The sequence below is a fragment of the Tribolium castaneum genome, chromosome 1, assembly GCF_031307605.1.
Source record: "Tribolium castaneum strain GA2 chromosome 1, icTriCast1.1, whole genome shotgun sequence".
Taxonomy (NCBI): domain Eukaryota; kingdom Metazoa; phylum Arthropoda; class Insecta; order Coleoptera; family Tenebrionidae; genus Tribolium; species Tribolium castaneum.
The window spans coordinates 282,283-305,228 of NC_087394.1; the positions used below are offsets into that span (position 1 = coordinate 282,283).

At 29.3% G+C, this 22,946-nt stretch overlaps 1 protein-coding gene across 2 annotated transcripts in view; it reads left to right on the forward strand.

The window, feature by feature from the left end:
* LOC103314137 (uncharacterized protein) overlaps nt 1-22,946 on the forward strand; it is a 288,743-nt gene that overhangs the window by 123,834 nt on the left and 141,963 nt on the right. For both annotated transcript variants that reach the window (XM_064355937.1, XM_064355936.1), the window contains one exon: nt 18,863-19,020. In XM_064355937.1, coding sequence (XP_064212007.1) covers nt 18,863-19,020 — 158 coding nt within the window. The remainder of the gene's footprint in view (nt 1-18,862; nt 19,021-22,946) is intronic.

Sequence of the window (22,946 nt, forward strand, 5' to 3'; positions counted from 1 at the left end):
TAAAAATTCAAAAACCTTAGTACATTCTATTTCTAGTTCTTTGTCTTGATCTTCGGAGAATTGTAGAAAAAGAGATCTTCTATTGTTTCTACCTCCTCCAATTTTTGAATCTTCTCTATCTTCCTCAAATTTTTCCAATCTAAACAAAGCAAAAAACTCAAAAATATTATTTATACTTTATACTTTTAAAACATTACTTTCCTTTCTTTGTTCTGTTGATGAAGAAAGTCTTCTGATAATTATAAAGAAACGGAAACTTAGTAGTACTGATAGAAAATACTCATAGAACTTTTAAATCTTCTAGATTTTTTATTACTCTAGAAAATTAACAATTAAAAAAATAGAAGACACTTCTTCTATTTTTTTAATGAAACATCTAATTTTTATGATGTTGTGAGTAATTGAAATAATACGACGATTAAAAACAAGTTATGATGTTATTTAAAATTATTATCTTCATTTCTTCAATAAACTACCAAAACTTGTTAAAATTATGTATACGGTGTGTTTTTTAATGATTCTCATCTAGGTAACTTTGAAATTAGTTTCATTTTATTATCGAAGTTTATTTCCGAATTGGAGAATAAGTAGAGAATGATAATATTCAATGTCTAAAGCAGCATTTTTGAATTTACATAAGAAATTCACAGACGACTAGATGACAATCATTTACAAGCACATTGTACTTTTACGACAATTTCTCTATTTCCTTGCTTTAATATGTTGTGAAAAGAAGAAAGTTTTCTAAGAACTGTGAAAAAAAGATACTTCTTAAACGTCTCAATTTTTAATTTTTTTCAGCATTCTAGAAAATTATTAATTAAAAAATATAAGAAACGCATTATATACTCCCACTTGCACAGATGATCTAACACTTATGCAAAAATTGAAATAGAACAGCGTAGATATGAGAAAAAATATTTCTTCTAAACGAGAAGTTGAAATAAAGTAAAACTAGAACTATTTGTTCTAATTTTGCATCGATTTTTCTGAGTATAAAAACAATAGAAACTTCTATTGTTCTTCTATGAAAGATATTTTAATAATTTTAAGTAATACTAAATAGCAAAAAAGTTAATCTTTATTCTCAAAAAAAAAATTTACTTGAAATTGTTTTGTCTTTCTTTTTTTTTGAACAACTAAAATAATGTAAAATCTACAAGACTAGACAAATTTCAATTAAAAATTATGACCAGAAAAAATTATTGGTTATTTAGGACAGGGAGTAATTAAAATTTATATTTTTTGCAACGTTTCGATTTTTATTAAATCTTCATCAGGCTTCAATAATAATACGTCTTACTTGAAGTTGACATGGCACAAGCACTGTTTATTGAAGCCTGATGAAGATTTAATGAAGATCGAAACGTCTATGAAAACATATAACACGAGCAAAAAGATGAAATACTTGTAAAGTAAAATAGCAAGGACCTTCTTTTTCAACAGTTCTTGTTATGTAATAAATAATGTAGTGTTCGCTAAATAATTTATAGTTTTTTTAACGCAAATTTTTCAATCTTCTTAGTTCAGATTGACACTTTGTGTTTGCAAAACCCATTGAAATATTTCTAATATTAGTTTGAAATTGATATATCGTTATGTCATGCATACAATATCACTTGTACGAAATTTAAACCATGCAGTGACCGAAGCAACATTCATCTTTTAGTGAGCCGTCAGTTGCACCGTTCAAAAAACGTCCACATTGTCGATGATGTATTGCTACTTGTGAATTTAACCTATGCATTTATTTAACAAGCTCTCCCGAAACGCGGATTTATGAATATTTCATCACTGCATTATCGCATAATATAACCAACGATTTTAGTTATAGTATATTACGATGATTTTTTCGCAAATAATTTCGGATGCAATCCAATTAAAATTCAGCGTCTGTTAATGGAATTATTTAGCGAACGTATTCACGTAGTCATCTAACATAATTTCCTCCCTGTCCAGTCCGCACGCTGGGTCAAAATCACACATTCATTTTCCCCATTGATAAGCGGACGTGGTGCAGAGTTATAATTTATTCGCAGCGTTACAATACGGCGTTTTGTGTTAAAAATTAAAGCCATTGTAGTGCATTTCTCCTCGTCTTGCATAACTAACGGAAAATTGAAACCAGGCGAATTGTCACCACTGGATTATATGCCGACGGAAACGCCTCCCGTTATACGTGGATTATTCACGATTTCGAATAAGGGGTTTCGAATTCCAGATGTCGATGCTTAGAATAACAAACTTTTACAAGCAACAGACGAGAGATGTATTGATTTCGGTGCGCTTGTTGGATGTATGTACCTAGAGATAGGAAAAACGGATCGCTTCCAAGATCTATCTACACACGTTTTCGATTTAAAAATATTGGATGAAGGCTTAGAAACGTCTTTGTGGCGAGGTTTAACACTTGCGCCTCAATTGTGCGACAATGTGTTTATTTATTTTATTTTCGAGAGAATTTTAAATTTTGGGTAAAAAATATCATGAGGATAAACCGGAGAAATGGTTTGAGAAACGTAACTATTCAAAACAATACGTCTATGCCTTAATTTTATATGATGAACAAATCAGACTTTTTCTATCTTCTCAAGCTCTTTTTTCTATTTTTTTAAATCTTTTCAATAGTTTTTAGCTTATTCTTAATTTTCTGTATATTTAGTTTTTACATATTATAACTTCCATCTGTGAAAAAGAGAAACGTTTGTGACATGCTATCTTCTTTTATTTTCCCATATTTCTAGCTTTTTGTGTTTTCCGCTTTTTTCATTTTTTTTCTTTTTCCTCTATATTATCAATCCTTCAAACTTCTCAATTTTTTGCATTTTTAGTTTTCTATATTCTCAGTTCTATGTTATGTTATGCTTTCTCTATCTTACTAATCTTTTCAGACTTCTCAATCTTCTATATTTTTTGGTCTTCTATATTTCCTATTCTGTGTTATAAAGTTTGTAAATAAATTAGTAAAAAGCGGTAAATTCAAATTCTAGAACAACCTGAGATTCATCATTTTTTTATAAACAGTCTGTATTATGTCTATTGCATAATTCTTATTTGCTAGATTTTTTTAATGTTCTTTAACTTCTTCTTTATTTTTACGGTTTTCTGTTTTTTTAATTTTCTCTGCTATCTTTATTTTCTCAATTTTCTGTATTCTGTTTTCTATGTTATAACTTCCATCTGTGAAAAAAACAAACTCTTTTGGTATTCTATCTTTTTCCATTTTTTCATATCTTTAATGTTCTCTAATCCATATCTCTCTTTTGCTTAGTTTCTTTAATATTTTCCAGCTTATTCTTTATTTTTTTTGAGTTTTTTGCTTTTTTCTCTTTCTTTATCTTATTAATCTCCTGTCTTTTTTGTCTTCTATATTTTCTATTTTATATTTCTCATTTGCTTAATCTTTGCAATATTCTTCAGCTTATTCTTTATTTTTTCCGAGTTTTCTGCTTTTTTAACTTTTTTGTTTTCGTTATCTTATCAATCTTTTGTATTTTTGGTATTCTATATTTTCTATTCTATGTTATAACTTCCACCTGTCAAAAAGGAAAACTCTTCTAGCAAGTTATCTTCTCTATTCTATTCCTGATGTGCTTGATTTTTTCAATATTTTGTAGCTAGATAGAAAATATTCTATCTTTTCCTGCGTTCTTTATTTTTTCAATCTTCTTTGCTTTTTCTATTTTATCAATCTTTTCAAACTTTTCAGTCTTTCGTATTTTTGGACTTCTGCGTTCTCTGTTCTATGTTATAAGTTCTAACTTTTGTGGCATGCTTTCTTCTATTATTTTTCCCATATCCTTTATCTTCTCTATTTTATATTTTCTATTTACGTAATCTATTTAATATTCTCTAGCATATTCTCTATTTTTTCTTTGGTTTCTTTTTTTTCAATAATTCTTGCTTTCGCTATTTTATCAATCTTTGCAATTTTCTCAATCTTCTGTTTTTTGGGTTTCTTATATTCTCTATTCTATGTTCTAACTTCTGTCTGTAAAAAAAAGAAATTCTTGTGACACGCTATCTTTTTTCATTTTTTCCATATCTTTTATCTTCTTTATTCTATATTTTACATTTGCTAAATCTTTTCAATGTTCTGTAGTTTATTCGCTATTTTTTCATGTCAATTCTGTTTTTTCAATCTTCTTTGCTTTCTCTATCTTATCATCTTTTGCAAACTTCTCAATCTTTTGTATTTTTGGTCTTCTATATTCATTATTCTATTCATCAACTTCTATCTATGAAAAAGGAAAACTTTTCTGGCACGCTATCTTCTTCTCTTTTTCAGTATCTTTTAACCTCACTCTTCTATATTTTTATTAGATTTGTATCGATTTTTATACTTTTAAGAAATTAGATATTAGATATTAGACATTTTTAATGCAATGAAAGCTCTAAATTCATGATCGAAAAAGGTTTTTCGATGTGTTAATGAAGAATATTGAAAAATTTTTATTATTTGGTTTAGACAATTTTATTTCAACATCTCGATCTAAAAAGAAGAAATCCAGATTAGCTATAAATTAAGAAGAAAAGAAGTTTTTAATTTTATTGAAGAAATGAGGTTTAGATCTTTTAGTACGCCTCAATATAGCGACTATGATCTATTAGATTTCGATCAATTTTTTATATGCTTGACAGACAATTTTTGTATTTTTTGCCATTGGTAATAATATTAATAACCTCTAGAAAAATGACTTTTTTAGTCTTTTAGATTGAGGGAAGAAATTCTAATTATTTGTATTTTAAAAAACGAAAATTTCCTGATGTTTTTATGAGAAAATGATTAGAACTTTGAGTACGTGTGTTGTAACTATCGTATCTTTTTGACTTTATATACTTTTAATTTTTTTTAGACAGTTTGTTCTTTGTCTATTAAAGAAATGAGTATTAAAAATTTAATTTTTTAAAAGTCTTGAAAATTTACAAGCAATTATCTAATTATTTTGAAGATTTTATTTTATTTTAACTTTGCAATTAGTGTTAGAACGTGAAACAAGAAAAACTTCTGTCAACCATTACCATTTGTTACAAAGTTGTATTGAGAAAAGAAAGATTAGAACTTTATGTTTTTGTGTTAGAACTGTCATTTTTTAGGTATTTCTTTTTATTGCTTTAATATATCTAGCAGAATTTTTGATAATGCTGGAAAACTTTTGAAAAATAATATCGAACATCGAAATTAATCGTGTCCTAAAAAGCAGAAAATTTTCTAATGAAAATTTTGTTTTTTTGACAGTGGTCATAACCACTTGGACAACGAAGACTTACTTAGTCCAACTCATATCTTAAAAAAAATTCTAATGTTTGTTTGAAGAAATGTAGGCTAGAACCTTTAGTACTTGTCCCACTTACTTGAAATATTTAAGCAGCGATGGGGAATGAAGACCTTTTTGGTCTTTGGTTGTTTTGCGATGTTTAGGTGTGAAATTTAATAGTTTGTAACAAGTCATCATGTAGTAATTTCCTCAAACCGCGCTTGTTCTTTGTCGGTAATTTAGTACGTTTATAGCAACACGTGCAGTTATTATCAGCATTATTAATTAAGTTTCTTTGTTCCAAAGTAAAGTAGGTGTTTGTTGAGAGTCGTGTAAGTGGTCGTTACCGAATCAATCCGTAATCATCATTTGTCCCTCCGTCGTCCAATAATGAAAGCAATTTAGTTAAAACCGCCCGGGTATAAATAGGCCAGCAAAAGCTTTCAACCGACTCTTGTCCTCCACCACAGTGTTCTTCGATTCGTTCCGCTATTAATATCGTTTTATGAAAGCTCTTGCATAAATTTGTGATGGCTTTTGTTTGCCGATCGACCCGTCTAGTGCCATTTATGGATCAAATTACATATTTAAGCGCATTTTACCTTTTCCAAGTGCACTTTGGTCTGGCTTTAATTATAAAGGTTCGAGTTGATGGCGAGAAGCGAGTTCGCAGCGAGTTAACTGATTCGATTTCCCCTCGGCAATAAACCAAATTGCGAAATTCTAAGTGTTGCAGAAATGACGAAGATTGTAATTAGAGCAAGGGCACCTGATGCATTCTTTTCGCAAAATCATGCAAAGAGGATTAGGATCTGCGGATAAATCTGGCCCTAAATTGAGTAGTTTGTACCCTTCTTAAAGGACATCAGCATTCGGGACAAACGAGAGACCGCAAACTTTTAACAGGACTGCAGAACCCACTTAGATGTTGTCCAACACTAAATGCCGGCTACGACCAGCAATCGATGTTTAATGAATTCAATTCGAGGAGAGATACAAATGGAACGCTCTTAAGTAGGCCTACATCAATCATTCAGGACGCTGTTGCAGAATTTGTCTTTTGTCTATGATTTTTATTTAAAAGTGTATTTAGCCAACTGTCTTCTTTCGTGAAAGAAAAAAATTAAAAACATGACTGCTATGAGTATAAGCTGTCGAATTTTTTTCTTAAAGGAGCTTCCCTAATTTTAAGCAAAAATTTTCAAAATTTTACATCTTGTAAAAATTGATATAATATGTAATATGAGCCGTGGAATTGAATGGAACAAACTGGATTGCTCTAGGACTTTTAGTATTTTTTTTCAATTTTTTTATTGAAAAAGATTGATTGCCTCTGTAGCCGGAACCGTTACCCGGAGCGGCTCCGGGTTTAAACGAAAAAATAGATAAAAATAAGCGCTATCAGATGGATTTTGTTCGTTGCTCTAAGTCATACAGTTTCCGAGAAAAACGCAAAAAAAGGTTTCCATTTTCGCTTTTTTTCAATTTTCAACCGCCAATTACGGCCAAACTATTAGAGTTATCGAAAAACGGAAAAATCGAGGACAACCGGAATAAAAAACTACAAAATGGCATAGGACTCAAGGCGATATCTCGCAAAAAAATTTCAACTTTCAAAAGTCGATTACAGCCAAACTAAAAGAGCTAGGAGAAAACGCTTTTTTAGATCGGAAAGAGCACATCAAAATCTATAAGATAGAATCAATTTTATTTGATTTTGAGACACTTTAAAAATTGATTTCTGAGGGGGGGTGTTAACTTTTCTTTAATTTTTTTATTTTTTCATTTACGGCTAAACTATTCTAAAAAGTATAAGTATTTTAATTCATACCTATGCAAAATGATCCGAGGAATCAGTTGGAATCAAGAAAAGCGCCAAATTCCCAATAGTTTTTTAGTTATGAATTTTTGAGTATATGATCTAATTTTTGCTTTTATTTGAATTTTCTCGAAAACTATAAGTCGGACAACAATAATCTTTTTTTGCAAATGATAGATCATTAAAAGAGCTTTCCAAAGATAGTACACATCATAGGGTTATTTCTAATAGTTCCGGAGTTATTGCTTGATAAATGATCCGGGTACCAGAAATCGACAAAATTCGCGACAAAAATTGAAAAAATCAAACATCAAAAATTCGAACATATGAACTTTTTTTGACTTTTAACAACTGTCGAGGAATGTAAGGGCATATACAAGTCCAAAAACCTAAGATAGAACGAGTTTAAACAAAATTAATTTTTTCACCTTTTTGAAGGTAAGTGTAACTCAGGAAGTTTTAGCAAAAAAAAACAAAATTTTAAATCTCGTGAAAAGTTGGTATAATACAGAAAATGAGCCGCTGGATTCACAGGAACAAACCGTTTTGCTTTACGACTTTTAGTTTTTGAGTCACGAATATTTTTGTTGAAAATATTATAAAAAATTAAAATAAACATTCTCTTAAAAAGTTGCTCAATACAATTACTGGAATCTATAACTTTAATTTTTCAGTGATTATAATACGTTTTCTAGATTTCTTGTTCTCAACAAGAGTTGAAAAAATTTTTTTGAAATTTTCAATAAACCTACTTCTAGAAGATTTTTTCGTTTCCAACAAAAGTTAAAATAAATTACAAAAGATTTTTTTTATTAAAACAGAAAATAAGTGATTATCTTCTGATCCACTTGGTTAAAGTTTGGTTCGTTGGCATCTGTAAATAACGACAATTAGCCATTGGCTTAATGAATTACAAACTTGGGAAGCGGTACAAGCGCAGCTGGTGAAGCTTTACCAGTCCATAATTCGCATTATGTGAATCCCAGCTCGTATCTGTCCGATAAATCAATGCTTAGTTAAATAGTGGATACATTTTTAAAGAGCCTCTGGAACATCACATCATCCTTCCAGCTTATTAATTTCTTGTAATTGCGTCAGCAGCGTTAAGGTCCGATGCACATTTGGCATGATTTAAGCTCTAATATTGCATCCATCTAATTTATAGAGATATCGGAATTATGCGACGGCCAGACGGAGCAGATAGTTGGCGCCTATTTGACATTACAATGTCTCCCTAATTACACCTAATGTTAATTGATTTCGGGATTGCAACGGTTTGACGGTTTCAATCCCAAACGGCCTGCGGAATGATAAACTATCGCCCATTATTAGCTAACTCGCGAAAGATTTACTAGTTTTTCACTCAACTCATCAAAATCTATCAAAAGGGCACTTTTCTAAAATTCTTAGTTTTTGTGTATTAATTGGTTTAAAAATTGTTCACATTAGTTCAAAAGCTGAACAGAATCGAACGCGAAAACCAGTCCCGTAAAAAAGACCGGTCCTTAAACCGGTTCACTGGTGTCTCATTTGTACCAAGAATGAATAATTGACCAATAAAAACATACAAATCACTTCCTACTTATTTAATTGGTGCACACAAAAATTATTAATTTTTCCAAACCAACAGTTTAGATTTTAATTAGTTGTCAGTCCTACGTTTCTAAGATTCTTATTAGTTTTTTGTGTAATAAATTTACAAAAAAAAAATTGTTTTCGTCACAAAAATATTAAATTATTTCAAAAACTATGCAGTTCTCTGAATAAGGCCGCCCCTAAACCGGTTCACTGGTGTCTCATTTGTCTCAAGAATATGTAATTGACCAATAAAAACATAAAAATCACCTCATACTTGTTTAATTGGTGCACAAAAAAATTATTTGTTTTTCCAAACCGACAGTTTAGATTTATTAGTTGTCAGTCCTACGTTTCTAAGATTCTTATTAGTTTTTTGTGTAATAAAATTACAAAGAAAAATGTTTTCGTCACAAACATATCAAATTATTTCAAAAACTATGCAGTTCTCTGAATAAAGCCGCCCGTAAACCGGTTCACTGGTGTCTCATTTGTTCCAAGAATGAGTATTTGACCAATAAAAATATAAAAATTACCTCCTACTTGTTTAATTGGTACACACAAAAATTATTTATTTTTCCAAACCGGCAGTTTAGATTTTAATTAGTTGTCAGTCCTACGTTTCTAAAATTCTTATTAGTTTTTTTGTGTAATAAATTTACCAAAAAAGTGTTTTCGTCACAAAATATACAAATTATTTTAAAAACTATGCAGTTCTATTAATAAGGCTGCCCCTAAACCGGTTCACTGGTGTCTCATTTGTCCCAAGAATGAGTAATTGACCAATAAAAACATAAAAATCACCTCCTACTTGTTTAATTGGTGCACACAAAAATTATTAATGTTTCCAAACCGACAGTTTAGATTTTAATTAGTTGTCAGTCTTACGTTTCTAAAATTCTTATTAGTTTTTTGTGTAATAAATTTACAAAAAAGTGTTTTTGTCACAAAAATATCAAATTATTTCAAAAACTATGCAGTTCTCTGAATAAAGCCGCCCCTAAACCGGCTCACTGGTGTCTCATTTGACCCAGATTTTAATTTGGTTCAAGTCATCATAAAATTTAAATCGATTTTACTCAAAAACGGTGAGTTGTATCAAAACGACACAAGAGATGATTTTTGTGTAGAAAACAATAGAATTTACGATTTTGTCCCCGAAAGTCTCAAAAAACTGAAGCCAAAACTGTTACGGTATTTTTTGCTCTACTTCCCTCCAGTTCCGGACGCCCCTGATTAAAAATTTCTACATTCAATCCTCAAATTAGATTAGGGATATAAAGATTACCAACTATACCAAAATTTGTAATTTAATCTGTAATAATTTCGGAAATATTGAGAAAAACTCACTAAAAAAAGCATCCCTTTCAAGGGGTGTAGCTCCCTTACAAAGTATTTTTCGATACATGTTTATAAAAAACTTTTGTCTTAAAATTGAATGTTCTATCACTTGTTTCAATTTGTAACAATAAAAACGGAACACCCTGTATTTCCCAATGACCAACATACCGTTAATCGAAAACCTATTTGTAAACCCCATTTAACCCTTTTAGAGGGTAATTAACTATATAGAATTGCATTGGCACGCAGATTACGTAAGTATGCAAAATTTCAATTCATTAGGACAACGGAAACCTTTTCAAATTTGGTTCCAAAAATATGAAACAGACAGACAGACACCAAAGCAAGTTAAATAAAAACTTTTAATAATAATAACAAAAACAGTAGATTTGTCACTTGTTAAAGCAATTAAACTCGTGAATAAAATGTATTTTTTAGTAAAATGTACTCCAAGAGTTGTGGAAAAATTAGTTAGTTAAAATAAAAATGTTAATTGAATGAAAAAAGGTTGAGATGAAAAACGAATTAATTTTACAACAGTAAAGTTAGGTTCAACAGTTAATTAACTTCTTTATAGCTTTTTTTGTGCAATTGATGAAACGTATGTTAGCTTGAGGAAAAATCCTCCACATTTAAGCATATTTTCCGCCACCGGAATCAGCCATAATTTGGTCCAATTTATCCACCGCTTCCGAGCCGCGCGCTTGTAAATAAAATAAGAAAGAATAAGTCTGGAATTTTGTCGTGAACGTATGACACACTAACCGCTTATTGGACCATTCCATCTTGCGTAAAACGGCCCAATTTTCCCATTCAATCGAGTCTAAGCCCTTGGAGTATTCAGGTTTAGGTGTTAAGAAGATAAGGGCGCGCTTAAGCCGCAACTTGCGTCCTTTGCATGGCTTTAATTTGATTCAACTCTTTGGAGAGTTTCGATTCGACTTTAATGAATACTTGAAGAAATTGTGTTTTTTTTTATCAAATCGTGAATTTTTGAAACAAAACTGTGGTATAAACAATAGCTATTTACTCTTGAAAGTGGTACAATAAGAGTTGTAATGTGTTACTCATCAAATTTTTATAAAAGGATTTAACGACAAGTATTAAACGATATGTATAGCCATTTCTCATCTTTTATAATGTCACTGCAAACAATGAAATATCGAAGCACTGGTGTTTTATGCACTGCTGTAATTACTGGGAAATAAAGACAAATTTATTATCTAAAATGGCTCAAGTTTTGTCGTTTAAAGACTAAAATCGAGACTTGGCTCAGAATTGGACATTGTAAATGGTTTCAGACAGGAATTTCAATGCCAATATTGTAAAATTAAAATTTAAATGGATCATGTATTCACGTTAAACAAAAACAATTTTTAAGTGAATTCATTTAAAGACTTTTGGTGTAATACTTTTTTTAATTTTTTTTATTTTCTCATTTACGGCTAAACTATTCTAAAAAGTGGAACTATTTTGATTCACACCTATGCAAAATGATCCGAGGAATCGATTGGCATCGAGAAAATTGCCAAATTCCCAATAGTTTTTTAGTTATGAATTTTTGAGTATATGATCTAATTTTTGTTTTATTTGCATTTTCTCGAAAACTATAAGTCGGACAACAATAAGCTTTTTTGCAAATGATAGATCATTAAAAGAGCTTTCCAAAGATAGTACACATCATAGGGTTATCTCTAATAGTTCCGGAGTTATTGCGTGATAAATGATCCGGGTACCGGAAATCGACAAAATTCGCGACAAAAATTGAAAAAATCAAACATCAAAAATTCGAACATATAAACTTTTTTGACTTTTAACAACTGTAGAGGAATGTAAGGGCATATACAAGTCCAAAAACCTACGATAGAACGAGTTTTAAAAAAAAATAATTTTTTTACCTTTTTAATCAGATGAATTTTTGCTCGTTGCTCTAACTCTTACAGTTTCCGAGAAAAACGCAAAAAAAGGTTTCCATTTTCACTTTTTTTCAATTTTCAACCGCCAATTACGGCCAAACTATTAGAGTTATCGAGAAACGGAAATATCGAAGACAACCGGAATAAAAAACTCTACAAAATGACATAGGACTGAAGACGATATTTCGCAAAAAAATTTTCAACTTTCTAACGCCGATTACGGCCAAACTAAAAGAGCTAGGAGAAAACGCTTTTTTAGATCGGAAAGAGCACATCAAAATCTATAAGATAGATTCAGTTTTATTTAATTTTGAGACACTTTAAAAATTGACCGATTTCTACCGGGGGTTGTTAACTTTTTTTAAATTTTTTTTATTTTCTCATTTACGGCTAAACTATTCTAAAAAGTGGAAGTATTTTGATTCATACCTATGCGAAATGATCCGGAGAATCGATTGGAACCAAGAAAAGCGCCAAATTCCTAATAGATTTTTAGTTATGAATGTTTGAGTATATGATCTAATTTTTGCTTTTATTTGCATTTTCTCGAAAACTATAAGTCGGACAACAATAATCTTTTTTGCAAATGATAGATCATTAAAAGAGCTTTCCAAAGATAGTACACATCATAGGGTTATCTCTAATAGTTCCGGAGTTATTGCTTGATAAATGATCCGGGTACCAGAAATCGACAAAATTCGCGACAAAAATTAAAAAAATCAAACATCAAAAATTCGAACATATAAACTTTTTTTGACTTTTAACAACTGTAGAAGAATGTAAAGGCATAAACAAGTCCAAAAACCAACGATAGAACGAGTTTTAAAAAAATTTAATTTTTTCACCTTTTTAAAGGTAAGTGTATTACTCAGGAAGTTTTAGCAAAAAAATTCAAAATTTTAAATCTCGTGAAAAGTTGGTATAATACAGAAAGCCGCTGAATTCACTGGAACAAACCGCATTGCTCTACGACTTTTAGTTTTTGAGTTATGAATTTTTTTGTTGAATAAAACTTTTCACAAAAAATTTTAAATTTTTAATTGTTGTGAAAAATTGATATAATATGTAAAATGAGCTGTAGAATTCAATGGAATAAACTGCATTGCTCTACGACTTTTAGTTTTTTTTATGATTTTTTTTGTGAAAAACTTTGATCGCCTCTGTAGCGGGAACCGTTGCCCATAGCGGCTCCGGGTTTAGACGAGAAAATAGCTAAAATTAAGCGCTATCAGATAGTTTTTTGTTCGTTGCTCTAAGTCTTACAGTTTCCGAGAAAAACGCAAAAAAGGTTTCCATTTTTCCTTTTATTCAATTTTTAACCGCCAATTACGGCGAAACTATTAGAGTTATCGAGAAACGGAAAAATGGAGCATAACCGGAATAAAAAACTCTACGAAATGGCATAGGACTCAAGGCGATATCTTGCAAAAAAAATTTCAATTTTCAAACGCCGATTACGACCAAACTAAAAGACCTAGGAGAAAACGCTTTTTTATATCGGAAAGAGCACATCAAAATCTATAAGATAGAATCGGTTTTGTTTGATTTTGAAACACTTTAAAAATTGACCGATTTCTAACGGGGGGGTGTTAACTTTTTTTTATTTTTTTTTTATTTTCTCATTTACGGCTAAACGATTCTAAAAAGTGGAAGTATTTTGATTCATGCCTATGCAAAATGATCCGAGGAATCGATTGGAATCAAAAAAAGCGCCAAATTCCCAATAGTTTTTTAGTTATGAATTTTTGTGTACATGATGTAATTTTTGCTTTAATTTGCATTTTCTTAAAAACTATAAGTCGGACAACAACACTTTTTTTGCAAATGATAGATCATTAAAAGAGCTTTCCAAAGATAGTACACATCATAGGGTTATCTCTAATAGTTCCGGAGTTATTGCTCGACAAATGTTCCGGGTACCCAAAATCGACAAAAATTGCGACATAAATTGAAAAAATCAAACATCAAAAATTCGAACATATAAACTTTTTTTGACTTTTAACAACTGTAGAGGAATGTAAGGGCATATACAATTCCAAAAACCCACGATAGAACGAGTTTTTAAAAAAAATAATTTTTCACCTTTTTAAAGGTAAGTGTATTACTCAGGAAGTTTTAGCGAAAAAATTCAAATTAATAATTCTTATTAACAATAACATTTCTTTGATTTCTTCTTCTTCTGTTATTGCCTTTCTTTTTTTACAACCAAATAAAAAAAATTTGGTAGGCCTTTCAATTGCAGTAGTAGCAATGCTACTTCCCCCACCCCTTCCCTCTCTTCACGCAGCGTTAAACCGTCCCACAACCAGACGGATTTCATGCAAGATCTCGCCACCATAAATTATCATGAATTAGTGCTCATATCCCGCCTATGACGGCGCAATTGTCCGCACAGATATTTGCGATAGTTTCAATGCCGACATTTGTCAAATCCGCTCGTTATTTATCGAATTTTCACGGTGTCTGCCTTACATGTATTGCATCGCCTGTCCCCGGCCTAATCCCCACTGTCAACAATTTTTAATTTACGCCCGAAACAAAGCGCCACCAAACACTTTTCGAATCGATTCATTCGCGCTCCACTAATAGACGGCCGCCGCTTTGTGTGCGCGCAAAATTGATAAAATAGGAAAAACTCAGCGGAGAGGTTTTAATTTTGGACCGTTTCGACACGATCTAAATTGAGAATCGGCCGTAATTTGCGACACTTTCTATCTAAAACTGCATATTAAAGTCGACATGAATTCGAGATGTGGAGGCGAAAACGAGCATTACTTCCTTTTATATCACATCATAAAAAGTGATTTTTCCCACGTATTTATTGCATTTGGTTGAGAAAAATACTAAAAAATATATCAAAAAATCTTCGTTTTGTTAGTTATTTAGTGTGCTTTCTTTTGCTTTTTTTTAACTGTGTCCTTATTCTTTCTTTTTTTAAAAAGTTTTTATTAACTTGCTTTGTTGGCTGTCTGTCTGTTTAACTTTTTTGAATCGAATTAAGAACGTGCTGAAATTTTGCATACATACGTAATCTTCATGACAATGCTATTCTGTTCAGTTAGTTAACCCCTAAGGATAATTAGAACGATTTACCTACTTATTAATAATTACACACAATTTTTTATTTCAATTTTTATATTACTATTTCATTATTTTAGCTTTTATCCAAATTTTTTAAGTCTTTTTCTCTGTTTTTTTTCTATCTATTTCTATGTGAATGTTTAAGTTAGATGTAAGCAGAATAATTTACTTACTTTATAGACATAAATAAAATATATAGTTATCGATAATTACACACAAAGAACTTTTTTGTTTAAATCTTTATGTTACTATTTCATTATTTTTGCTAAAGTTTTCTAAATTACTACAAAATTTATGAAGAAAAATTAAAAAAACTAACAGGAATCAACGTTTTTTTAGTGTTATTTAGTGTTTTTTATTTCGCTGTTTTTTATGTCTTCCTGTATCCAAATCTTAAAGTCTTTCTTTTTTTGTCCACTTTCATGTGAATGCTGTAAGTTAAACGAAAGTGGAACGACTTACCTACTTCATTAATAATAGAATAAAATAAAGAAGTTATCGATAATTTCACACAAAGAACATTTTTGTTCGTATTATTTTTGGTTTTGTCTTGATAGAACTTTTTAAAATCACTATTTAGTCTTCTTACCTTTACATTTTTTTTCGTTTTTTTTTTTTGATAAAATATTCTAAAGTACTACAAATCATTGTTTTTAAATGTTATGTAGTATCCTTTATTTTTGTTTCTTTTCCTTTTTCAGCCTAATCTGTAAGTTTTCTCTTGTTTTTTTTGTCATTCTCTAAATAGAAGTTGTAAATTAGACAAAAAAAACTAAGAAAAGTTTTCGTTATTTTAGTGTTATTTTGTGTTTTTTGTTTTGCTTTTTATTTCTTGTCTTATCCAAATCTTTAAGTCCTTCTCTCTTCTTTTTCTGTCTATTTCTATATGTGAATGTTGTAAGATTAACCTACTTCGTAGATATTAAAATAAAATAAAGAAGTTATCGATAATTTCACACAAAGTACATTTTTGTTCGTATTTTTTTTTTTTGGTTTTTTCTTGATAGAACTTTTTAAAAAAATCACTATTTAGTCTTCTTACCTTTACATTTTTTTCCTTTTTTTTGATAAAATATTCTAAAGTACTACAAATCATTGTTTTTAAATGTTATGTAGTATCCTTTTTTTTGCTGTTTCTTTTCCTCTTTCAGCCTAATCTATAAGTTTTCTCTTGTTTTTTTTGTCATTTTTCAAATAGAAGCTGTAAATTAGGCAAAAAAAACTAAGAAAAGTTTTCGTTATTTTAGTGTTATTTTGTGTTTTTTGTTTTGCTTTTTATTTCTTGCCTTATCTAAATCTTTAAGTCCTTTTCTCTTCTTTTTCTGTCTATTTCTATATGTGAATGTTGTAAGATTAACCTACTTCGTAAATATTAAAATAAAATAAAGAAGTTATCGATAATTTCACACAAAGAACATTTTTGTTCTTATTTTTTTTTGGTTTTTTCTTGATAGAACATTTTAAAATCACTATTTAGTCTTCTTACCTTCACAATATTTTTTATTTTTTGATAAAATATTCTAAAGTACTACAAATCATTGTTTTTAAATGTTATGTAGTATCCTTTTTTTTGCTGTTTCTTTTCCTTTTTCAGCCTAATCTGTAAGTTTTCTCTTGTTTTTTTGTCATTCTTTAAATAGAAGTTGTAAATTAGAAAAAAAAACTAAAAAAAGTTTTCGTTATTTTAGTGTTATTTTGTGTTTTTGTTTTGCTTTTTATTTCTTGTCTTATCCAAATCTTTAAGTCCTTCTTTCTTCTTTTTCTCTCTATTTCTATATGTGAATGTTGTAAGATTAACCTACTTCGTAAATATTAAAATAAAATAAAGAAGTTATCGATAATTTCACACAAAGTACATTTTTGTTCGTATTTTTTTTGGTTTTTTCTTGATAGAACTTTTTAAAATCACTATTTAGTCTTCTTACCTTCACAATATTTTTTATTTTTTGATAAAATATTCTAAAGTACTACAAATCATTGTTTTTAAATGTTATGTAGTATCCTTTTTTTTGTTGTTTCTTTTTCTTTTTCAGCCTAATCTGTAAGTTTTCTCTTGTTTTTTTGTCATTCTTTAAATAGAAGTTGTAAATTAGACAAAAAAAACTAAGAAAAGTTTTCGTTATTTTAGTGTTATTTTGTGTTTTTTGTTTTGCTTTTTATTTCTTGTCTTATCCAAATCTTTAAGTCCTTCTCTCTTCTTTTTCTGTCTATTTCTATATGTGAATGTTGTAAGATTAACCTACTTCGTAAATATTAAAATAAAATAAAGAAGTTATCGATAATTTCACACAAAGTACATTTTTGTTCGTATTTTTTTTTTTGTTTTTTTCTTGATAGAACTTTTTAAAAAAATCACTATTTAGTCTTCTTACCTTTACATTTTTTTCCTTTTTTTTGATAAAATATTCTAAAGTACTACAAATCATTGTTTTTAAATGTTATGTAGTATCCTTTTTTTTGCTGTTTCTTTTCCTCTTTCAGCCTAATCTGTAAGTTTTCTCTTGTTTTTTTTGTCATTTTTCAAATAGAAGCTGTAAATTAGGCAAAAAAAACTAAGAAAAGTTTTCGTTATTTTAGTGTTATTTTGTGTTTTTTGTTTTGCTTTTTATTTCTTGCCTTATCTAAATCTTTAAGTCCTTTTCTCTTCTTTTTCTGTCTATTTCTATATGTGAATGTTGTAAGATTAACCTACTTCGTAAATATTAAAATAAAATAAAGAAGTTATCGATAATTTCACACAAAGAACATTTTTGTTCTTATTTTTTTTTGGTTTTTTCTTGATAGAACATTTTAAAATCACTATTTAGTCTTCTTACCTTTACAATTTTTTCCTTTTTTTTTGATAAAATATTCTAAAGTACCACAAATCATTGTTTTTAAATGTTATGTAGTATTCTTTTTTTTGCTGTTTCTTTTCCTTTTTCAGCCTAATCTGTAAGTTTTCTCTTGTTTTTTTGTCATTCTTTAAATAGAAGTTGTAAATTAGAAAAAAAAAACTAAAAAAAGTTTTCGTTATTTTAGTGTTATTTTGTGTTTTTTGTTTTGCTTTTTATTTCTTGTCTTATCCAAATCTTTAAGTCCTTCTCTCTTCTTTTTCTCTCTATTTCTATATGTGAATGTTGTAAGATTAACCTACTTCGTAAATATTAAAATAAAATAAAGAAGTTATCGATAATTTCACACAAAGAACATTTTTGTTCTTATTTTTTTTTTTTGGTTTTTTCTTGATAGAACATTTTAAAATCACTATTTAGTCTTCTTACCTTTACAATTTTTTCCTTTTTTTTTTGATAAAATATTCTAAAGTACCACAAATCATTGTTTTTAAATGTTATGTAGTATTTTTTTTTGCTGTTTCTTTTCCTTTTTCAGCCTAATCTGTAAGTTTTCTCTTGTTTTTTTGTCATTCTTTAAATAGAAGTTGTAAATTAGAAAAAAAAACTAAAAAAAGTTTTCGTTATTTTAGTGTTATTTTGTGTTTTTTGTTTTGCTTTTTATTTCTTGTCTTATCCAAATCTTTAAGTCCTTCTCTCTTCTTTTTCTGTCTATTTCTATATGTGAATGTTGTAAGATTAACCACTTCGTAAATATTAAAATAAAATAAAGAAGTTATCGATAATTTCACACAAGAAACATTTTATTTCAATTTTTGTTTTTACATTTTTAGTTTTTTTTAGTATTTTTTAAATTCACTACCTAGTCTTTTTACTTTCGCTATTTCTTTTCTTTTTTTAGCAAAAATATTTTAAAGAAAACACGCTATTTTTAATTCTTGCATTTAAAAAACAGGGATTTTGCTAATTCTTAAAGTCCGGCTTTACGTTGTGTTTAACAAAATCAGAAAAGCTAATTAGTGTCAATTTTTGTTGCAGACAATCCTCCAAAATGAAGATGAGCAAGGTGGGAAACCAGACGAACTCTCAAGACCCTCAAGCGGTGAATTCGAGAGTTTTCGTCGGAAATCTGAACACATTCCAGTGCTCGAAAACGGATGTGGAAAGGATGTTTCAGCGTTATGGCCGGCTAGCTGGTGAGCACTTTTAAAATTAATACATTTTTTTACATCTTTTCAGCTTTATTGCCAACGTCGTTAAAGAGAAAAGATGAAATTTCATTAAACCGGAAATTTTCAAAGCAAAACTAGAAGGATTATGAGCTGAGTTATGAGTATGTAAAGGATCGATCAGAATTTTTTTTTTTTTTGGGAATAATTGTGGAATTACAATTCTAACATCTATTTTATTTAAATAGACAGTTTGTTGTAAATTGTTTTATGCTTTGGTGCACTCTTGCAACGTCCTGACTGTTCCAGACATTTGAAATTGACGTGTCCAGAACCCATAAACAGATTTAAATATTTATCATCAATAGAAATTTTCAAACATCATGAGCAGATATGAATAAATCTCTCAATGTTTAATTTTTGAAAAATCAATGTTTTCGTCACAACCCACGCAACAAACAGTCTAATTAAAGACATTAAATAAGTTTAACGTGTCGTAAAATTTAATACACTGCTGCTTGTGCTACTCGAAGGACCATATATCAGTTACCGGGAAACACTGAGGTACCCGAAATAATTAGCACGTCAAAGCAATTATTCACGGTTATGCGCTGCCATTACCGATATTTAGGGACAACAAGTCGAGCGAAAACTTCTTCCAAAAATCGGCTACTTTTCAATGAAGGAAGCCAGGATACTGCAATGTCTTGTATTGATTCGTTTACTCACACAGTCATTTCTTTTACTCACTTTTTGTTTCAACTCAGACACTGCTAATTGCTTCTGTTGTTTAAATCAGCTCTCTCGCACTTGAAAAAACTGTAATTCTCTGCAATTTTTGGCCTTTTTTCTAAAATATGTGTTTATTTTTTAATTTTTCCCAAAACTGAAATATGTACAAATTAAAAAAAAAATACTAGTCTGAACTAATTGGCAATGGTTATAAAAGTGAAGAGCGTAAAAAAATGAAAACAAAGAAGTAAAGGATTAATCAGAAAATAGGCTTAAAAGATTGCTCGAAGAGAACAAATTTCTATTTCTATTTCTATTTCTATTTCTATTTCTATTTCTATTTCTATTTCTGTTTCTATTTCTATTTCTATTTCTATTTCTATTTCTATTTCTATTTCTATTTCTATTTCTATTTATATTTCTATTTCTATTTCTATTTCTATTTCTATTTCTATTTCTATTTCTATTTCTATTTCTATTTCTATTTCTATTTCTATTTCTATTTCTATTTCTATTTCTATTGCTATTTCTATTTCTATTTCTATTTCTATTTCTATTTCTATGTAGTAATCTTAAAAAATCAACACAGGTACGTTTAAAATTCTATAGCAAGACTTGACTATAGACTTTCTGAACGTACTGTATATAAATAAAGAGAAAAAGTTTTCTATTCTTAGTGCTAATGATGGGATAAAGCTTGAGACAAGGCATAAAAAGGAAATTAAATAAAAATAAATATTTAAATAAAAAGTAGAGTGTTAGGGAAAGAAGGTACAATACTAAAAAAAAATAACGAAAAAGAAAAGAAAAAAGAAGAAGAAAAAAGAAAAAAAATGAGAACTTAAAAAAAGGTAAAAACTACGACTGCACACTCTAGAAAAAAAGAGCAAATAAAACGTTTCTAATAGAAAAAAGAGAGACAGAAAAAGAGAACGAAAAACATGGATAATGATAAATATCTAATATTTTACATAAAGTGTTAAATAATTTCATATAGTTTCCAAAAAAAACCTCCAGTAGAAAAACTTTCCCTCTGTTTATTGGTAATGACAAAATTTGGTTTGAAGTGAAAGGTAAAGAAAGAAGAATAAAAATTTTCTAAAATATTGATAACAAAGTTAAAGGCCATAGAAATAAAGGTAGAAGAGGAAGAAAAAGATGATTAAAAAAAACAAGAAAAAAAAGTGTCATTAACGTTTAAAAAAAATTCTATATTTTTAAAATTATTCCAAAAATATGTTGTCAATCCTACAAAGCTGTAAAAAAATCAAAAAGAACTAAAAAAATTTTAGTAAAAAAAGCTTAAAGTGAAGAATGTTGAGAATAAAATGAATAGGAAAGGAAAACAAATAGCTTAAAAGAAAAAAAAATTATTAAAAGAGAAAAGAAAAACAAAATACATATCAAAGCAGTAACAAATACCTTACAGTCTACAATGTTTGTATTATCTGACTACCAAAATGACTGTAGACATTCTAAAAAATATATTTATCTACAAAGTAGTATATTATTATTGTACGCGTTATATAAAACGGATGGCTTTGGAGCACGACGAAGGAGTGCCACAATTAAGTCTTAAAAAACGACTGTAATATACTATTTTTTCTACTTTTTTTTTTGTTGTTCGTTTTTGTTTAGTTCAATTTATCATAATCTGTTCAAACTATTTCCTCTTAACGCTGTAGACAGATTACACAATAAGACTAATGACACCCAGCTCAGCACTGCCAATACAACTTCTAAAAATTTACTAAAAGTAGTTGCATAAAAATTCTCTTTGTGAAACTTCTTTCGGTTTCACAATGAACATTTTGTGAAACTAAAGTAGAAAAAATGTTTTACTGGTACAGAAGAACTGAAAAAAGGAGGAAAAAAAAGTACGAAAAAACATTCCACGTAATTAAAAAACAACAATAAAATTAAAAAAAACATTGTCCAGTTCTGACAAGTTTCAGTTGGAAGAAGAAAAGCAAAGAATAAAACAAATGAAATTTCTGCAAAAGAACGATAAAAGTGAAAACCTTAATAAACGAAGTTAGAAAAAGAAGGGAAAAAACTTGACCTTGAAAAGAAATAGGAATTATTTTTTTAAATTTCTGTAATTATTTTGTAATTCTTACAAAAGATGTTTTAGTCAAACAGAAAAAACGAGTAGCAAAAAAAAACGAAGAAATTAAAAAATTGGACACTGGAAATATTAGCTAAGTTTAAAATAATAAACCAATATTAGAAAAAAAAAATAACGAAAATTTCCAGTAATAATTTCGTCAAATCTGCTTAAATTTTAAATGTAACTATTTTAAATATCCGTCATTTCCAACGAATTGCATCGAAAATGAGCTTTTAAAATCAGCTAAAATTACATCAAGTTTATAATACCCATCCTGAAATGGAATAAATTAATCCTCATCGTTAAATTTTTCAGCCTCACATGAAACTTTACTCCACGTGTAAAAAGTTTGCATCATAGTTTCTAATTTAAATAATCCGTGTTTGTTTTTTTTTCTCTCCTCGTTTCCTCATCCACCTATGTATAAAAATTAAATACCGTGGCGGTATTAGAGTCGGAGGGCGTCTCACTGGCACATATGACATTATAAACAATCATATATTCATGAGGTGGCAGGTATAAAGTATTAAAATCGTGCCGCAGCATTGCAGGTTTGAGGGGCGGCGTACCCTTTTCGCCCCGGGGGCGTAGCCGCCGCCGCTGCCGCCGCCGCCGTGATATATAGACGTGCAAAAAATCTGCGTGTAAACGTTAGGGAATTGTTTAATATTCCGGTGTCGCATTATATTTGGCTTTTATGCATCAACTAGACACGACATAAACTTAAATTTTGGATCAAAGAACAAACTGAGATTAATTAGGGGCTGGGAACAGGGCGCCACCTTTGGGTTAATTGAGGGCGGGGCGGATAATTTCTTGATTTGTGGCTTGGACGCAGACCAAGAGTTATTTTCGACGCGAAACATGTTTTTCAAAAGGAGAACAATTTTTTATGCGGGAGGTCAGGCGTCATGGAATGTTTTTCACAACAAGGATTTACAAATACATTTACAATCTGTCTTTGCTTCCAGTTTTTTTTATTAACTTCTGTTGACGTTTTAGCAATTCTTCATTTTATAAACACTTTTTTTACAGTCAATATTTTTGCTAGAGTTTATTTTTTTGTCTCCTCGTTTGTTGTTGTTTTTTTTTCTTTCATTTTTTTTTCATT